This window comes from Acinonyx jubatus, chromosome C1 (genome assembly GCF_027475565.1).
Source record: "Acinonyx jubatus isolate Ajub_Pintada_27869175 chromosome C1, VMU_Ajub_asm_v1.0, whole genome shotgun sequence".
In the NCBI taxonomy this organism is placed as follows: Eukaryota; Metazoa; Chordata; class Mammalia; order Carnivora; family Felidae; genus Acinonyx; species Acinonyx jubatus.
This window is the reverse complement of record NC_069381.1, coordinates 54,331,484-54,348,665: the sequence shown is the minus strand read 5'-3', so window position 1 is coordinate 54,348,665 and position 17,182 is coordinate 54,331,484. Positions and strand designations below refer to the sequence as shown.

The window sequence follows — 17,182 nt, the reverse complement described above, 5'->3', positions numbered from 1 at the left end:
CTGTAAGATACCTAAGCATAGGAATGGTAACAGCTAGCTGTTCAAATTTTATTGGTTACTAAAAAATTAGAAGCACCTACAGTATAATTTAATCCTCTATACCTTCAGGGGATATAATCAGATATATATATGGAAACATTTTGACTGCCATGTTGTTCTCATATACAATTAGTTCCAACATACCTAAAGAGTATCTCTCCAAGTCATTAACTAATCTTCCTTTAGCTTTTCTAACACTGACTCAACTTTTCCCTAACCACCCCCTTGATAGAATGTAAGGGGAATCAACTCCAAGTTAATTCAGTTCCTAGGTATTAAAAATAGTTTTGTTATTCTTTCCAAGTGGCTTTTCTTATCAAATTATTAAAATAGAATCCAAGGATTGATTGTGGATTTCTGTCATCCGTGTGTTCTACGGCTTCATGAGCATACGTCATTGCAAGATGACTGGATTATCAGCCATTACTCTTTGGATTCTTTTCAAGTTCTATTTTAGCACCTAAACAATCATGATATATGGCCACAAGCATTTGAGTAAGGCTGTGGCATCATACAAACAGAAATTTCTAAGATTCCCTACTTTCTGGGAGCAAAGGACAAAAACACAAATCAGGTTGGTAAGGGAGGGTCCATTCAACAACATTCCTGTGTTTAGCACATAAAACAATGGTATGTTACCGAGAACTAGCAGAACTCAGAACAGCACATATCAAATAGTGAAGCATGCGGCTTGAGGACAGGACTTCTAATTTTACAATCACAGATAAAATCCACTTGAACTATAACATTGAACAGCTAACATCTAATTTGGCAAATAGGTAGGAGAAGGAAGTTTTCATGTATGCATATCACTAGAAAAGCAAATTAGAGGTAACCTAGTAACCATTGTCATTGATTACTGAATGCTGCACTGGGCATTCTAAGAACTAGCCTAGTTTATAGCTAGAGTGAATAGCGGGTAAGGCATAGATATTGTGTCCATGCCCTCTTTCTTCCTCTTCTTATACACCACCACTGCACTAGAATGCACAAATACAAGAACTCTGCCATGCTTCTAGTACCCAGGAACATTGACTCCGTGACCCTCTTTTTCTTTGTTTTGCTCCTGACAAAGATTATATACTTTGTCAGACTACACCATTTTAACCTTTTCACAGAATTGCCTTCATTGAATTAGTGCTTCAGCAATACTCTCCCTACTTTGAACAAAGGGCATTTTTAAAACCTGCCACATCATCCTTGTACCTGTATGAGTTATGGAGTTAAGGACAAGGTCCATTACATAATGTGCCATCTAATAAAAAAAAAAAAAAAAAAACCTCTCCCATGGAGAATGGATATGGTTCCTATTTTCTTTTTGTCATATTTACTCTCTTTTGTAATTCATACTTTACCAATCTATTTCCATATGAATTCTTTGCAAAATTCTCCAAATTCCTTTTAACAAACATCGTAATAAATTCAATATACAGATTTAGTTTATAATAATGAGAAATCAAATGAACTATGTTGTTCCAAAGAATTAAACTCATGAATTTTGTGATCACTATAGTATTACTATTAATATAAAGTTTGCTTCTGAAACAATTCTTAAATACAAAAGATTGTTATCTAAAAATCAAAAAGGTTAGGTAAATTACTGAGTTCAAACTTCTAGCTTGCTTCCATAGTAGTCTCATCTCCATACTCAAAGCCCTTTACAACCAAGATAGCTTATGTGTTCAGCTAAATAAATAAATATGTGTGTGTGTGTGTGTGCGTGTGTGTGTGTGTGTGTGTCTTTCTTGAGAACATATATTCAACATAATGGATAAAAAGTTCCTGATTTTTCGGGATCTGGGCTGAGTGAAAAAATTCCCAGTTTCCATGGAAACCAATGTAGAAGACTAAAAGGAGAGAAAGCAAAATCTATAAAAAGAAAATGTCTTTTAAACTAGGAATCTTTTTAACACAAATACCAAACACAAACAACAAATCATAAACAATACACTTAGAGGCAGCTCTTCAGCACACAAGCACACACAAACATGGCTTTATCAGAGGAATTGGCAATTTGGCCTCACTCATGCTAGCAGATTATTATGAACATATTTGGCTTCACAAGTGGAAATGATCGAGTTTAAGTTTGGCTGGAGCCTGGCTGAATTGTTTTTGGCCAAACCCCAAGAAAAAAGCAATTCTCCTGGTTATACCACCAAAGCAAGGTACAGCTCATAGTAGTAATAGGGAAGGTAATGGCTCTTTTGATTTTTGATCGGAAAACGCTGAAGAAGCAAGAAAGAATATAAGTAGGAAGATATCATTTAAAAACTAGGCCTCATAGTAAAAGCAATATCAGATATTGGCTAACATATAAATAGTGATTTTTCTCTTGGAGTTGGAGTTATGTATTCTTTTACTTCTTTCTTTTTTAAAATTCTATAATTAGCATAAGTCAACTTTTCTCACTTGAATATATGACTGTTACTTAAAGATAATTGAGGCTCATATTAATATTAGTCATGCTTTAATAGGTATTTTACTTTGGTCAGGCTTATTATCTGCTCTCAGATACTATGATGGGCTAAATCAATAAATGCAGTAACAGTTGTGTTCAATTATACATTCATCAAATTTCTCAATTTCTACTGTGAATGCTTCTCTTTTCCAAGGTCAGCTCATGGCCATGTAGTGTTCCTTAGACATGAAGTATTAAAGATACATGGTATTCTACTTAAAAATTATCTTCTTGCCACCGAGGCAAGACTTGACTCACTTTGTAAATAATCCCATAGAACAGTACTGTTCAATAGAATTATCGGTGAAGATGAAAATATTCTATATGTGGACTGTCCAATACGGTAGCCACCAGCCACAATTAGCTATGGAGTACCTGAAATGTGGCAGGTGCTACTGAGGAACTGAATTTTGAATAAGCATATGTAGCTACTGTACTGGACAAGACGGTAATAGTTGCTGTATAGTCTGGGCCTGGATCAGCATCCCTGACTCACCATCGTTTGGCCGAGTATATTCGTTGCCACAAGCCAAGGCCCTGCTGACTTCATGATGTTACTAAGATAGTGTTTACCCTAACAAATGACTACTCAAGTTGTATGGTGACGTTTATATTATAGCCAAAGCTTTCTTATAGACAGCATATTATTTTACAAGTTTGAATCCCTGTCCTTTGTCTAAGACAAAGGAAACACATGTCCTTTAAACCCAATTACTCTTTAAAAAGTATATTCAGACATCAGTATATCAGGTCTATGTGGTTGATTTAAAAATTGGTCTTGGATATTCAAGAATAATTTAGAAATAGCTAAGAAAGTTTTTCTTAGATTGGTTAAATAAATGCCACTGTTTTTTCCAAATTTCAAATTGGGATTTTACTCACTGTTTCTACAACCCCTTGGAAATTTTAAACTAAAATCTGTTTCCTTACCGAAACTTTTTTTCCTCCTTCACGCGCACACTCTGCTTTGTTATTGTAGGGTGGTTCATGTGGGCTGGGCTGCTGGAATTGATTGTTTTCATGTAGAAAAAAGTTGTTAAAGGATCTGTTTGTTCTTTAAGACACATATAAAGAATCACATGGAGTCAGCAAACATACCATAGAAGAAACAATTTCTAGGCCAAATCGTAGGGCCTACCAATCTCGGCAGGGTTCCTTAAGCAAGGAGTGGACTTTGGGGCCCATAATGAGGCTCTATTCAGCAGGCCAGTGTAGCTAGGCCAGGAGAAGAAGGGGGAAGGAGGAAAACGCATCCCAGGCACTAGGGATTACGTGGATCTGGGCCTCATTCATCCAGAACTTAATTTACAGGTAGAGAACAGACACCGGGACACACCAAAGAGACTAAATAAAAATGGTTATATTTCCAATAGGAGTCCAGGAGGTTGAGCTCTACCGTATATCCCTCCTTTTCAAAGCTTTCCTGAAGGTTGTCAATACGTACAGCATGAACTGCTGACAGCTTCAAATCTGGGCCCTTTCCTGCTCACGCGTTCAGGATGAGCAGAGATCTCCTCACAGCAATGGCTGTGATTCCCTGTGCCCCCGGCCTGTGTGGATGGAAATCTAAACTGCTCAGGAAAATGTTTTGAGCGCACCCTGCACACAGGTGAGTTGGTCTCTGGGTTAGAATGCATTGTCACTCGCAGCTGCCTGAAGTCTCAGACATCATGCCAGACAGCTCTGCTGGAGGGACATTCACCAGTGGGGAGTGAGGCAAGCCCACCTTCACACCTGCAGCCTTGCCATGAAGCCTCTGTAGACTAACCCTCAAAAGTGCGGTCACCAGAGATGGGCCTCATTAACTTTTGAGAAAATGAAATTAAATAGGCATCAGTACATCGAACTTATCGCATAGCCATTTATAAGCATTAAGGGGGTGCACCACCACCTGTGGTTTGCAGAACCACATTAGTGAAACCATGCAGTTCAACTTCAGATACCCAGGAGACAATAATTTGGAAGCTAAATCAGCCAGGTAAAAGATAAAAGTGCGCCTGGGTCCACGGACACAAGGGATTAAAGAAATCAGCTTGGGTTTGAAAGAAAATTGAGATCGCTAAGGACTGAATGCAAGCAGAAACTTGACTTCCTACAGCATTGATATGATAAGGAGTTCTCAAAATTTGGTGACCACAGTGAGTAGGAATATCTGGGGAGTCCTTCCAAACGGTAAAACTAGCAGCTGGCTAATAAATGCCAATTACCTAGGAAGCTGCATTTACTTAGAATGTGGCCTTTTTCAAACAGGTCTGTCTGCCTTACTTCCTGAGAAGTCAAAATTAAACAATTCCTCTTTCCTAAAATCACGACCAGTGATATTTATGGCATTTCCAATTAGGGAACAAGGAGGGTGCCACTGCCGATAGATAAATATATGACTTGGATTGGTGGCAGAGAGAGAGATCTCAGGGAGCTCAGCTATGAAGCCCTGACTTAGGGTACACGAATCCACAGAATCACGGCTGGGCTCTTTAATGCAGCACATGCTCGTCATTGCCAGCTGCATGCCAGGGCTGCACCGACATGCCAGGGCTGCGGTTCTACCAGAGATTTAAACTGGTGGTCCCTAGAAGAGCAGAGAACACTGAAGTAGCAATGGGGTAGGGAGTGAGGAGGTGGCGGAGGGCAGGAGGAACAGGGCGTTAGAGAAAAAGGGACAAGACTGAGGTGGTAGAGGGAGAGAAGCAGGAAACAGCAGTCTAGCCTAAGAGCAGCAGGGACAGAAAGCAGAGAATAGCTAACAGAGCCTTGCCGAGGTCAGAATGAAGGAGACAAGAGAACCCAGGGAGGGGACCAAGACAGAAGCAGAGAGAAGACACAGAAGCAGAGAGTACCTGAGACAGAGTTAACGAGAGGGCTCTGAGCCAGAAGCAAGAGGTGAGGAGAAGCTGAGTCTTCTGGGTCTTTTTTTTCCCCTGCTGAATAGAGCCTTGATTATAGTGTTACCCAATGTCTGGTCAATTTATGTCTATTTTCTTAACATTTCATGGCGAGAACTACATGAATGCAAAAGGGACCCCAAAGCTAAGAACCTTGAGTCAAGTATGGAAGAAAAAACTTCTGCTATAGCTGCAATTAACACCTCAATTTGAGTATAATATTATGAAGGGTGATTTTTTAAAAAATATTTTTAACCACCAGATTTATTTTAGTTCCCACTCCAGCCCAATGAGCCTAATGTGAGTCCATTTTTTTTTCAGTAACAGCTGTTCTTTTGAACCTTCTGAATAGGCGTCTGATTTAGATTCAAAGGAAGTCATTTTAGAAGTTGGTACAGACTCCCATAAGCTCAACTCAGATAAATCCAAGCCCATGTGCCATAGACTTCTTTAAAAAAGCAAGAAACCTGGTGGCCAGCAAGAAGTCAGAGTTACTGTTAAACCTAAACCCAGTGGACACATTTTCCTCCTTCAGGCTGTAAATTCAGGCATAAGTGGTTTCAAGACCATTCCCTACTTAGGAATTTAATATAGAAAATGTATCTGCAACTCAACTAAAGGGGAAAACCTTCTTTCAATTTTATTGGATCTGAGCTCCATTATGACTTTGTGGCCTCTGTTGGAGAAAAACATTCTCACATAATGAGCCATTATATCATTAAATTGGAAATGAAATAACAGTTAATGGTAGCAGTCCCTGCAGGAACTGTCTGGCTTTTGACCCACCATATTGTTGAGGTTTGCTCGCCTACTCTGGGGCAGGATTTTAGGTGAATGCAATAAATAAGTTTAACTTGACCAAGACTGCATTTATATGTCCCATGCAATTACTACAGAAAATTACAACAGTGAGAGGTCTGAAAAGTCATTTAAGTTATTTTTTCCCTACAGGAAAAAAAAAAGAAATGGGGCTTCAAGAAATTCAAACATAGTATATATATTGAAATGCAAACCTACTGAAAATGGTCATTTAAATACTTACAATTCCATCTCTATCTGGTGAACCTCTGTAACAAAAAGAAATGGGTAGCTATTAGGAAAATGAATCATTCTTGCTACATAGACTAACATACAACAATAAGAATTGCAGACCACCTCTCTCCCCCTTTCCTGTGTTCCCACCCCAGTGAACCTGGCTAATGAAAACGAAATCAAAACAAATTAGTCGAATGATATTTGAGCGTGGGATGTGTGCCTGTGTGTGGGGGAGGAGGCAGATTCTCGTTAAAAGCTGTTGTCCAAAAGGTACATGTTGCTATCGCGGTGTCTTGGTTCACTTTTGAGAGGGGAGTTTATTAAGAGTCTGTCCCACTCAGCTGGCTCTATTTAAACTACCACAAGGAATGTAAACTGACTTGCCCTCTCTCATCTTCTCCCCTGTGACTGGTCTTGAATCTCTCCCTATAGAAAGGAACTCCTATGGTATTTCTCTCTTTACTTTGAGAATCTGTATTTTCTTCTATATTTATATACCTACTGCTCCTTTGATTTCAGGAGAGCAGGAAATGGAGGACAATGTTTGCTAAATGGCCCCCTTGATGACCTAAGGCCAAGAGAGTTCATCATCCAGGGTGACACTGTGTTGCAGTGCCTAGCAGTAAAGGTTCCAGAGTAGGATGAACCTGGGTGTCCAGACTCCACCACTCATTAGTTCTGTGACCTTGAATACATTACTTAATCTCTCAAAGTCTGTTTAAATAAAATAAAGTATATAAAGAACTTGTAATTAGTTCCTGGCCCATACTAACTAGTCAAAACTGTTCATTTGTTATGTTTTTTTTTTTTCTCTTTCATGGTGTCTCATCACTGAGAACACAAAACTGACCATTTGCAGCCATGTTAGACTTCAAAGCAAGTAATATTATTGTTCCTTTGGGAAACTGAACTGGAGGAGCCAGAGGAAGGTAGAAATAAAAGGGTAGTCACTGTGACTTTATAACTTCCTATTTTAGTTCACTCTGTAAAGAGCTAGAAAAATGTTATTCTGTTAACACAGAGGCCAGAGTTATGCTTAGATGAGGACCTGCATTGTTTGGAAGGTAAACTTAATAAGTGCTTGAGGTGGACTCTGAAGTCTTACGGAGTTTGGTGTGGTTGGAACTGTTCTTTAGGAGGTGGGACCAAGTAACAACATTCCTTATTGATTCATGGGGTGGGGAGGAGGAGAGAGGAGAGGAAGGGAGGGAGAGAGGGGGAGAGAAATGCAGAGAGTTAGGAGCACATCTTCTGGGCTCCATGATGGGATTTCCTTTTCCTACTAACACCCCCTTCAAATTCAGCAAGATATTCCATTTGGATTATAAAACACTTGATGGGAGCACATCATTTTTCGTAAGCAGTTCTGTGTCTGTGGGGATGCAGAGGTAAATCAGCGATACATGGACTAGATGCAGAAAGGACCCAGATATTGAAAGACCCATGGGAGTTGACAGAAATCTTGGGGTCTTTGAACCTGGCTATGGGAATTAGTTGGTTCAAAGAAATTTCATGTAAAACAAAGTGTAGGAAGATAAAAGTTGATAAAAGTTATAATTCACTGAATGAATACTGAGTGTTTATAGCCAGGCACTAGGCTAGAATCAGAGGATAGAAATAATGAAGAAGTCATGCTCATGGTAAAAAGAACGAGACAGGCGAGTAAATCCAGGGGGTTACCAAGGTTACCAATAAGCCAAGGTTGGACAGAAAGCATAGAGGAAAGGTACTGCCCTACATTCATCAAAGCAAACTTCCTTTTTCAGATTTATATACCGCAAAAAATAAGCATTTCTTACCAGGATAGCAAACCTGTACTGAAGGAACTGAGAGAGAGATGATTGTGTCACCTTTAGGGTAGGATATATCCAAAGGTACTGATCCTCACGGGGATGTCTTTGGGGGCAGCACATTATAGATATGAAGACAAGGCTCTGCAGATAGGCCTGGCTGTGGCGTTGCCCACTATTGGTCCAGGTACAAGGGTATATCAATAGGCGATCTAAACGAGAGGCTGCTTGATCTCATGCATATTGCAGCTATAGGGGTGGCATTTCCCTGTAATTGGACATAGCGGCATAGTGTCCTATCCTGCCTCTGTCTTAACCATTGACAGAATGGAGCCTGTGTCTCCTAGTCTGGTGGCTGTAAGCATGGCAGTGAAGACCACTGGCTGTAGTGCCAGACTGCCTGGATTCAGTCAACATAGATTCCTAACTGCATAACCTTGGGCAAGTTCTTTGGGCCTTTTGTGTCTCAGTTTCCTCATTTACTAAATAGCTATGAAAATGGCATATACCTCATAGGCCTATTAAAGGATTCAATGAAGTGAAGAAAGTGAAGAGCCTGGAATAGTGTCTCGAATATAGTAAACACTCATGAAATGTTATCTAGAATAAAGTTTTTATACAATCTGACCTAGGATGGTGAGTGGAGAGATGTTTGCTAACATCTCAGTCTCAGATGCTAGAGCATGTGTTATCAATGCATTTTCTAACCCCCTCTTGTGAAGTTTTATACATATATTTTTAGTAATTTTATTTTCTTTTTAGCAGAGAACCCATTATATTTACTGACTTCTATTTGAAAACTAATCATCTACCATGGGCCTTTGTCGCTATTTTAAGAAGTGTCAGTTCCCTTTTGCAGCTACTGCCTTTTCTCTTACTCCGCTACAGGTCTTGATTAAAATTTTGCCCACCTAGTCTTTTCCTTCTGGGTGACAGAGGATGGGCACTTGATTTGGACTAGAATTCTGGCTCCAACTCTTATCTCCAGATAGCCTTCAGAGAGTTACTTAATCCCTTTTGGCACTGATTTCTCATTTCTAAAATTGAGATATTATTTCTAACCTTATTGAATCGCCGTGAGGATTAAAAAGGATATCAGTGCATACAAAAATACCCTGCACAGGGCCTGCCACTTAGCACAGGCTCTCTCTTTTCCTCTATCAGCCACTGTAATGATGATCAAATCAGGAAGCTCTGGTCCCGACCCCACTCTCTGTCTAAGGAGGTTCAATCAGCTATAGTTGGAGCTGGTCGGCTACTGGAGCAGGTTGCTTGGCAACACTCACAGAGTTGTGACAGTCCTGAAAACAGTTTGCATCAACAAGGTTTCAATGATTGCAGACGAACATAAGCATTACCTAACACTGAAGGGACAGTAAATTGCCAGAACAACTTCCCAGCCTTTTGCAAGAATGGTGCATGACCCAATTCGAGAGCAGGGGTTCATGAAAGGCAAAGGTTTATACTAAACAGCATGTCCTTCAACTATCACTGCTGGTAGAATAAGTTTATGGCTGGGGTGCCTGGGTGGCTCAGTCGGTTAAGCCTCCGACTTTGGCTCAGGTCATGATCTCACGGTTCGTGGGTTCAAGCCCTGTGTCGGGTTCTGTGCAACAGCTCAGAGCCTGGAGCCTGCTTCGGATTCTGTGTCTCCCTCTCTGTCTCTGCCCCTCCCCTACTCATGCTCTGTCTCTCTCTCTCTCAAAAATAAATAAAACATTAAAAAATTAAAAAAAAGAAAAACTTGCAAGACTAGAGTGAATGTCATTTCCCTGAAATAATTATTTACCAAAAGAAAAAGCATACAGAAAAGGTAAGAACCAGAGATTTTAACAAGCGATATCTACACACACACACACACACACACACAAATTGCTTCCTCCCCTTAGAAAACTTTTTACACTATCTGGTTTAAAAGGCTTCAAGGCTTCAAGGTTGCCCATTCCTAAGGAAGGAAGCCCAGACACCTCACCCTAGCCCTTAAAGCCCTTCCTATCTGGGCCTGGTCTCCTTTCCAGCCTTGCCTCCCATTACCACCTTTACCTGCAGCCGTCACGTAGACAAACTGTCCTAGCTATCTTGTCCTGAATGCCTACTGGACTTTTCCATCTCTCTCCCTTGGCTGTCATTGTTTCCTTGGCATGAGATGCATGTCCTCACCTACTTGAAGTCCAAACTCAAGGTTCCTCCCTCTCTGAGGCTTCACTGATCATCTGTCCAAACATGAGTTTTCCCACCCTCAAATTTCCATGAAATTTCATTTTTAACTGCTCATAAGGAACTGACCACATATTAATTTGTATTAGTAAGAGTAAGAGTAGCATCTACTGCCATTTACTGAGCATTTACTAAGCACTAGCTACCATAGGAGGCATTTCAACTATGTTATCTCATTTTATTATATGGAAGATATTTCTTTGGTATGGTAGATATTTTATCCCATGATTTATACGTTCTTGGAGGACAAGGACACAGTGCAGCACTCATACTGTGCTAAAATTTATGCATGATAAAAATATATGGGATGAAAAGCTAAAGGTGAGTAGTAAATGTAGCCCTCTTTGGTTTCACCTGTATCCAAACAACTGTTGATTTTCCCATTTTGTAACTTTCGGGGATTCTAGCCAAATAAAGGGTTTAACGGGTGCTTCATTCTGCCGTGCAGCTGACCACACCACATGGCCACATGTGGTCCCTCAGCTGCAGCTGAGCCGCTGTGCTGTCCCAAAGTACATACGTCGAATCAGTGTCCTTTTCTTTCTTCCGTATTCCAAAGGCCTTCCTTGTACGTTTTTTCAATCCTGTGGAAAAAACAACAAAGGGTCAAGGAGATCAAATTCCTCTTTGAACACTCCTAGCAACATTCAAGTACACGGTATCAGGGCTCCAACTCACGAACTGTGAGATCATTACCTGAGCCAAAGTCAGAAGCTTAACCGACTGAGCTACCTGGGTGCCCCCAAGTGAACGAAATTTTTGAAGTTGCAACACACCAGTTAACTTCGAACATTTAAAAAGCAGTGAAAGTTTATGTAAGTATCTGTGTGTGCTCGTGGACATGATTCATTATTATTTTCAACAGATGTTTATCAAAGACCCAGCACTGTAAGTTCTTAGCTCTCTGAACAATCTAAGAATATAAAGAATGCAAGGGAGATCCGGGCTAGATATAGAAAAGATTGCAAGGTTCTCTTAGATTATTGTTATTCATCACTAAATAGGTCCTTGGTCAAGAAACCATATCACAGATTTATATAAACAGCAATTTTTGGGTGAGACATATCCTGAGAGTAGGACCATTCCAAGGCACAGATTACATGAACAAGAGAGCTACATTGACAGAACACATCTTTGTCTCCCATAGTCCCATCTCATCTTTTTCTAATTCTTCAATTCTGTGGATTATTAACCATTCTCTGAACATACCCCAACATCTGTACTCCAGTATCTCTTTCTTCTATAAGTGGTTCTTACCTCTGGTTGAGGTGCTTTTCCTATTCGGATATTTAGAATTTCAACCATCTATCAAGGCCCAGACAAATGCCCCTTCTGTGAGGGCTTCTCAGCCCTAGAGGTATAAGAAGCTGACTATTCTGTGCCCCCCCCAACCCCTAATGTTGCTCTTAGGTATATTTTTATTTATCAAATTGTTTCACTTAGTTCCTATGTCAGTTTCCCTCACAGGCTGTGAGCTTTTCTACGACACAGACCAAGGATTCCTTCTGTATGTTCCCTACACCTGGTATAGGTACCAGATAACATTTGTTGATTTAAAATATCTTCCAGGAAGCATCATTCAGGAAGTATTGGGGTAAGAAGGCTCCTTTCTTCCATCCTGGAGAAACCAAGCCCAATCTTGGTTCTTCCATTCCTATCCTGTCAAGGCTCTGTCTGGGATTCCTATCTCCTACGTGTTCCATAGTTACATATATGGCTCATGTTTCTCAGTGAGTATTATTAAGATATACTAGATGCCTATATATTTCAAAGACTTAGACTTGTTATTGGTGGTTTGGAAAGTCTTCTTGACAAATTGGAGCTGGAAAAGTCACTGAATTTCAGGATTTGTTTGGCACTAACAGGTGGAACAAAGGGAAAAACATTGACAGAATCAGAGATTTGATGACACCTTCTTCCAAAACATGTGAGTCAGCCCAAACCTCTCAGCTTACGTGAGTCATTCATTATCTGGCTCTTAGGATTCTACTCATATGTGATCCCCAAAATGTCTCTGTTCAGTCTAATTTTGCATTTTAATAGTCATTCCATTTAAGGTGTTTAGGTCTTTAAAATGTCAATGTTTGTTTCAAAAAAAAAATCTCTTCCCACATTAAGCTCTTCATTACTCTTCACATGAGTTTATAGGAAAACTCACTGACATTTAAAACTACCCACCCATAATATTTAGGAACACCTTCCCCCATTAATTTTTATTTATTAATTTTTTTAATTTTAAAGAGAGAGAGAGAGAGTGCGTGTCAGTAGGGAGAGGGGAAGAGGGTGAGAGAGATTCTCCACACTTTGTATGGAGCCTGACATGGGGCTCCATCCCATGACGCTGAAATCATGACCCGAGCTGAAATCAACAGTGGGATGCTCAACTGACTGAGCCACCCAGGCACCCTCATTTTTAATTTTAATCGTTAAAAACTTTCTTGCTTCTTACCTCTAATTGCCTTATCCTCTTATAGGGAAAAAATATCATAATGACAATCATCATTTTCTTCTTGGGTCCAGACCTCTTAATTGGCTTTTCCATGCTTCTAATTCAGGTTTGGGGTCACAGTAAATGCTATATTTTACCAATCACTGCTGGTTTTTATAGGACTTTAAAATAAATGCTATTATTATTTTATGTTTTCAAATCATTTTATTTTCTATAAATTGACTATAAGAGACAGCATGTTCCACCAAACAGATCAGAAAATACACATAAATTCCAGTAATTCTTGTATTAAATTGGTAAGAGAACAGGCAATAGTAGTTTTCCATAGATTCTGTCCTGTTATGACCACCAAATTTGGACAATAGCCAATATGAACTAAATCACAAACACCATGAATTGTCCATCTTCCAGTGAAAAGTGCAAAGGATCAGGATTCAGGGGACAGAGTTCATTTCCAGCATCATTTTAAATTGTGTAGCTTAATACAAGTTCTATCTCTTTGTGTCTCAATCTCTGTCTATAACAAATAAGCCAATAATAAGGGAAGAAAGAATTTGCACACATTCACAAAATGCTATGCCAATCTGTAATTTTAATTTCACTGAAAGTTGCATTTCCCATATCTAGAATACTTTTCTATATACGGAACACATACGGGAATACACCAAATATGTGACATTCCAGAAAAACAGAACTAACCAAATTGTCAAATAAGAGAAAGCATTGGAAACATTTTTCCCCCTCGAGAAAGGTTGGAGAAATTTAGGAAAGTAGGAAGACAACTCTGAAAGACTAAAGCAAACAGTTATGAAACGTAGAAGTTATTTGTATCTTAACAGCTCTTTGAGAAGATCCAGGAAGAAACAATCATACCAACTGTGTTAAAAGTGAATGTACAGGTGTGGTCATACGTTTCAGAGTTCATTAAAAAAAATATTCAAATAAGTTTTTTGAAAGGGAGTAATGATTTTCCACTTCTGACTCCAGAACTTCACGACAATTTTAAAGTCAATTTCTGTAATTGTTTTTAGGTTGGGTCATGAATATTTGTCAACTATTCTTTACCAGAAATGGGAGGGAAAAACATCACTTGTTTTTTAAGAAATGAAGTAACTATTCCTTTGTCAATATCAAAACAAAGAGATATTAAGGGAAAGAATTTTGTTGTCTTGATGATCTTGGGCTAGAACGATTCTCCTCCAAGCTGTGGAGGTGAGAACATCCTCCAGTGTGCATCCAGAACTGCAGCCTTGGGTCAGCCACACAGGAAGTCTGGCCTGTGCCTCTAGCTCCTCTCTACTTAATTTAGATTCTTTTAGTTTCCTTTGGTACTATGAGAGGAGCTAGTCAAGTCTGGGAATAAAAATGAAATTAAAAATAGACTGATTTTTTAAGAGGGTGGGAAAGCTCATTTCAAAATAGGTGATCCTGGATATGATGTTACAAGGTAATAACATAAAGCAAAGAGTACAGAAATTGACAACAGTGATAACATAAGAAAAATATAGAATAAGAAGTTTCATCAGTGTAATATTATTAGTTATTGTTACTGAGGCCTTACCTATAAGCCAGGCACCAGTTGCTTTACATCTGTTGTCTCATGTATGTGCAAAAGTAGGAGGCGTTTTCTTCTCAAATAACTGCCTAAGTTAGGTTTCATTATCATCATTTCTAGGGAGGAAATTGGAGGCTCCCTTACCTCTATTGCTCCCCAAACGTTGAAGTTCTTCAGGATTTTGTCCTAGGGTCCTCTATACCCTCTCCCTGGGGCAAACCCACATGGTTTCACTTGCCATCTGTACATAGATGAACCCTGAATCTATAGGTCAGGCCCAGAAATATCTCATGAGCTTCTAAATATACAGTACTTCTCACAGTCAGGCTTTTCTAAATTGACAAGAGATTTCTTCAAAAGCCTCTAAGCTCCACTTATTTTTTAATTTTTTTTAACGTTTATTTATTTTTGAGACAGAGAGAGAGCATGAATGGGGGAGGGTCAGAGAGAGAGGGAGACACAGAATCTGAAACAGGCCCCAGCCTCTGAGCGGTCAGCACAGAGCCCGACGCGGGGCTCGAACTAACAGACCGCGAGATCATGACCTGAGCCGAAGTCGGACACTTAACCGTCTGAGCCATCCAGGCGCCCCTAAGCTCCACTTATTATATATATGCAATTAAACCTATAAAGGTACGCCTGATCATTTAGTTACAATTATTTTCTGAATAAAATTCTCCTCAAAATGAAATAGTCCTCACGGTGACAGATGGTAACTATACTTATTGAGGTAAACGTTGCATAATACATAGAATTGTCAAATCATTATGTTTGTACCTGAAACTAACTTAACACTTTATATCAACTATACTTCAATAATAAAAATTTTTATAATGAAATTGTTCTCTATCAATAGATAAATGGATAAACAACATTTAGTATACTCATATGTAAAATATATTTCTTGTGAAAGGTCCAAAAAGTTGGAGAGTCTTTTTTTTTAACTTAAAATATCTTTTAAGTTTAAAACACAAATTGTGTTTACTAGTGTTGTTCTCTGAAACTTCCCTGAGATAATTTTAAAAAAAAGTCAAATTACCTTGGAACTTCCTGGTTTTAAGAGTATACAACTCTGCAGGTGAAGAAGAAATAGTAGAGCAGAACATAATGACCTTTACCCATTTTTTTTCTCCTGAGTACAACTGTTCTATAAAAACTCATTAAGCAAATGCTAAATTCTGAATATGAGCCTTTAAATGTTACACTGAAAACAGAATTGTTCGGAGGGAAATTCCAAAAAGAAACATTTGGACTCTATATTAATTTTAGATCAAACATAAAATCTGATAGTCAAAAGAACCTACAGGGTTTTTGCTTGGTTTTATGTCTTCTGTTTTATTTTTAAAAATCCCATTTGAAATTTTGTTCTCCTTAGAAATGAAGACTGATTCTGTAGATGGACAAGTTGAGGTAATCGTCCTGGAATTGAGTCCAGAAAGAGAAACTGAGGTGTGAACATCCTCTAGACAGGAGCTGAGACCCAGACACGCAGAAGACACTGTTGGCCTTAACCAGAGATGCCATCCTCCCATAGAGGAGTCTAAGTGGAGAGTCCTGCCAGTTACATCCTCCTTTCTATCCTTGTCCAGAATTCCTGCCATTCCACTGCTAGCTGTGGGACAACAAGGAGAATCCACATGTAAAATGGTCACAGTCCTATTAGCACATTGGCAGCAACTGGTTTATCACATGAGCTAATGTAAAGGGGCTGAGATGGGGAGAGATGTAGGGATGCAGTAGAGAGGAGAAGAGCCAAAGACAAAGCCAGGTTCTAATGCTGGGGGAGAGAGGGCCCTGCTGGGGTTGGGGGGGGCATATTCTGTGTATTTGATTGTTGAGAGACAGAGCTCCTTTGAAGGTATTGTTTTTTGATTACTTTCTTTACTCATTTCACCATCTTGCTTACACATTGCTTTCACTAATAGCTCTTCATTGTGGTGTTAAAGCCTTCATATAAGCGTATTGCCTATGAAATTGTTGAAAAGGCAGTACTTTTGGAGATCATCTTCCTGGGGTATATTTGGTTCTTCCACTTCCTATCTTTCCCAAAACAGTGCTTTGGAGCAGAGCTTGGATAATGCAAGGCCAGGGCACAAAGCTGGGTCTAGAGTGACCTACTGGTGTGGAAAAGAAAAAAAAAAAGGAGCACGAGGAGGAGGGATGGCAGTGAGCTGTTTAGGGTCAGTCAGTATGCAAAATACAGTTCTTAGAGGGACACAAATCATTCCCTCATGTATCTCGCCCAAAGCATGAAGATTCCAGTTCCCAGAAACACAAGCAGGAGACCTGGTGGGAAGAAGCAGAATGCATGGCCCTCTTTGGAATCCAAAGATTTGGGATCAAATCCCAATTTGACCCATTGGTGGCTGTCATTTGCAGCAAAGAGAATCTAAGAGGCATTATGTTACTTTTAATATAAGATTAATGTCCTCACAGGGCATGAGGTTTGGAGGGATAATCCCAGTTTTTCTCTTTGCAATCACTAAGAGCAAAGGGAGGTACCTCTTATTCACTGAGTACCTCGTATGTGCCAGGCACTGTGCTAAGCACTTCACACAGACTAACCCTTTCAATGAGCTCAGAAGGTATCACCAACCCCCTATCTTATGAATTAAGAAACAGACTCCAAGGGATTAAGTTCTTCTAAGATCACTAAACAAACAAGCGATAAGACCAAGATTTGAGCCAGTTCTGTCTGACTCCAAAACCAAGCAACTTTTTACGGGGTGGTCACGATGCTTCTTGTAGTACGCAGAG

At 39.5% G+C, this 17,182-nt stretch overlaps 1 protein-coding gene across 1 annotated transcript in view; it reads right to left on the bottom strand.

The window, feature by feature from the left end:
- SGIP1 (SH3GL interacting endocytic adaptor 1) overlaps positions 1-17,182 on the bottom strand; it is a 200,216-nt gene that overhangs the window by 105,480 nt on the left and 77,554 nt on the right. The window contains exons 2-3 of the mRNA XM_027058950.2: positions 10,942-11,005; positions 6,422-6,446 (exon numbers count right to left, since the gene is read on the bottom strand). Coding sequence (XP_026914751.1) covers positions 6,422-6,446; positions 10,942-11,005 — 89 coding nt within the window. The remainder of the gene's footprint in view (positions 1-6,421; positions 6,447-10,941; positions 11,006-17,182) is intronic.